At 57.3% G+C, this 2,517-nt stretch overlaps 2 protein-coding genes across 2 annotated transcripts in view; one reads left to right on the top strand and one right to left on the bottom strand.

Annotated features, from left to right (window-relative positions):
* TESK1 (testis-specific kinase 1) overlaps window positions 1-1,285 on the top strand; it is a 6,422-nt gene extending 5,137 nt beyond the window's left edge. The window contains 1 exon segment of the mRNA XM_014468028.1: window positions 1,215-1,285. Within this exon segment, the coding sequence (XP_014323514.1) occupies window positions 1,215-1,285 (71 nt within the window).
* Window positions 1,286-1,354: 69 nt separating this feature from the next.
* The window catches only part of CD72 (CD72 molecule), a 2,954-nt gene continuing 1,791 nt past the window's right edge, over window positions 1,355-2,517 (bottom strand). The window contains exons 3-4 of the mRNA XM_023744044.1: window positions 2,039-2,351; window positions 1,355-1,761 (exon numbers count right to left, since the gene is read on the bottom strand). Of these exons, the coding sequence (XP_023599812.1) occupies window positions 1,355-1,761; window positions 2,039-2,351 (720 nt within the window). The remainder of the gene's footprint in view (window positions 1,762-2,038; window positions 2,352-2,517) is intronic.

Below are 2,517 nucleotides of genomic sequence, written 5' to 3'. Positions count from 1 at the left end.
ACCCACTTTCTTTAACATCCTACACCTCAACCTGTGCTCCTGACCCCAACCCACCTCTCTCCTTGCTTTGTTCCATCAGTCCTAACCTCCCTGTCCCTTTCCCCTCCCCCCCCTTACCCCGTCACTCAAAAACCATTCCTTCTCCACTAGCTCCCTCTCTTCTGTCTACATTTTCTCATGTGCCCACTCAACTACCCTCTGGAATTATACTCCTTGCCCCACCACCAGACTGCCCTTTGTAAATCAGTAATTTATTTTTTAATTATTTTTCCCACCATCATTTATCCCCCACACGCCTTTTTCCACCTCCACCCTCCCTCTTCCCTAGTATATCAATAATTTAAAGGAGTAAAAAAAAGTTGGTGTGGTCAAACTGAAGAGGGTGAGGGAAGAAGTGGTATGCTGAAAGGTAGGCAGGGGCCTTGAAAGCCATGTTAAGGGGTTTTTTATTTTCATATTCCAAGGAAGAGAAAGTCAGTGTGGGGTTTTACATACAGGAATGTTGCTCGCTGCCTGTATCCCAATGCCTGGGCACGGTGTTGGACATATAGTATGTATTCCATAACCTTTGATTAATTAATTAATTGGGATGATATGATCAGATTTTTGTTTTTAAAGGCATATCCTGGCTGCAATATGAAGAGTGGAATGAGGGTGTAGGGGGTGTTTAGGGAGAACACCTCGCAAGCTGTTGCAGTTATCCTTGCAAGAGATGGGGGTGGGCAAAATGTAAGTGGACACATAGACTTGGTGGTGGGAAACGGAGGGCATTCCTCTAACGGAATAGGGCTTCTGCTGAAAGCCAGACGGGGCAGTAGGGTAAGTTCTTATGGAGAGTGAGGCAACCATTGCGGAGTTGCCAGGCAGCGCTGAGGCCCCAGCTGAGGTTCAAACTAGAGTTTCAAGGCACCAAGCAGAATGATTGCACGATGTGGCTCACCAGGGTGCAGGCACGGGCAAGGTGGGCAGTGGAGTTCATCCCGAGTTGAGATATCGCCAGTCAGGGGCACCAGAAGGACAGTGGGACAAAGGAGTGAGTGACTGAAGTGACGCCCGGAATGCAAGATGGGCAGAGAGAAGTGAGGACAGGTGAGGCTGCCAGGAAGGGAGGAGACAGGGTTCTCCAGGGCGGAGAACTCCGCGAGGGTGAGGAAGTGTGGGGAGCCTGGAGCAGGCAGTAGTGGTCAGAGTGAGGTCTGACACCGTCCTTTCAGCAGAAGAGCAGTTTGGGATGCTGAGCTCAGGGGCGGCTATGGGAGTGGGTGGCAGCATGGCATGGAGCTGAGCGTCATAGAGATTAACAAGGTAAAAAATAAAATGGGGGCTGGGAGTGGATGCACATAACCTCCATCCCTCACAGCACACCTCCCGCCGCTCCTCTCCCAGAGCAGATACCTGAGGGGTGGTGGTGTTCCAAGTTGGGCTTCGGCGTTTCAGGCACGCAGAGGGGCTTCAGCGTGTCCCGCCAGCGGTTCAGTCTCTCCTCCACGTCCCTCCTCTGCGTCTCCTCACGTCTCAGGGCCTCCTTTGTCTCCTCCCAGCCGGCCAGCCAGTCCTGCGACTGCTTCCTGACGGCCTGGCAATCGCGCTGTTCCACCTGCAGCGCTTCCCGCGTCTGGGCCAGTTCCCTCCTGGAGCCCTGCAGCTCCCGCTCCTGCTGGCCCAGCTGCGCGCTCTGCAGGCGGAGCTGCAGCCTCAGGCTGCTGTTAGTGGCGTCCAGGGCCCGGCTCGTGTGCTGGAGCTGCTGAGACACCTGCAGATCTGCTGGCCAGAAGGAGAGACGTGGGTGCCCTGTGCCCTGGGACCCCGCACCAATCCTTCCCCTGTTGCTTGCGACATTCTGCACGCCAAGCTGGAATGGAAGCTCTGGCTGCCTGAAGTTTAAGGAGTGACTGGACTGGGCGAGGTTAATTTAGAGCAAGACCAGGCTGGAAACCAGACCCCAAGCTTAGGACGGGGTGGTGGTAACTCCGGCCCCTGCTGGGGGAGGGCAGCTGCTGGGGGAATGCGGGGAGTGGGAGATGGGAGCCATACTCACAGCGCACCCCCAGGGCGATGGCAGCCACCCCTAACAGCAGGCAGGTGAGGAGCAGGCCCAGAAGGAGGTATTTCCAGCAGGTTGGGCTGCCCTGGCCTTCGGGAGACAGTGGCACGAGGCACAGTGAGCCCAGGAACGAGTTTATAAACCGGGGAGTGTGGGGGGGGGGGGATATTCTTGGGAAAGAGCCTCGCTCAGAGGACGCGGGGCAGGCGCCGGGGTCGGTCGCGCAGTGAGTCCGCAGGGAGCGGGAAGGCGTCCGGAATACGGGCTGGAGGTGAGGAGGATGGAGGGCACCGCCTGGCAGGAGGCCCTGAACCCCAGGCCCGGCGGTCAGGGGTATGTGAATGGGGGCCATTCTAAGTGCGAGTGGGGAAAGGATCTGGGTCGACACCTCAGAAAGATGGGTGAAAGGGGCAGAGGAGGGGGGCGCGGGGCTGCCCGGGACCAGACCAGCACCCACCCCGGGCCCCCGCACC

The sequence above is a fragment of the Myotis lucifugus genome, unplaced genomic scaffold (genome assembly GCF_000147115.1).
Source record: "Myotis lucifugus unplaced genomic scaffold, Myoluc2.0 scaffold_424, whole genome shotgun sequence".
Classification (NCBI taxonomy): Eukaryota; Metazoa; Chordata; class Mammalia; order Chiroptera; family Vespertilionidae; genus Myotis; species Myotis lucifugus.
Note: the sequence above shows the minus strand (reverse complement) of the source record. Positions and strands in the feature narration are given on the sequence as shown.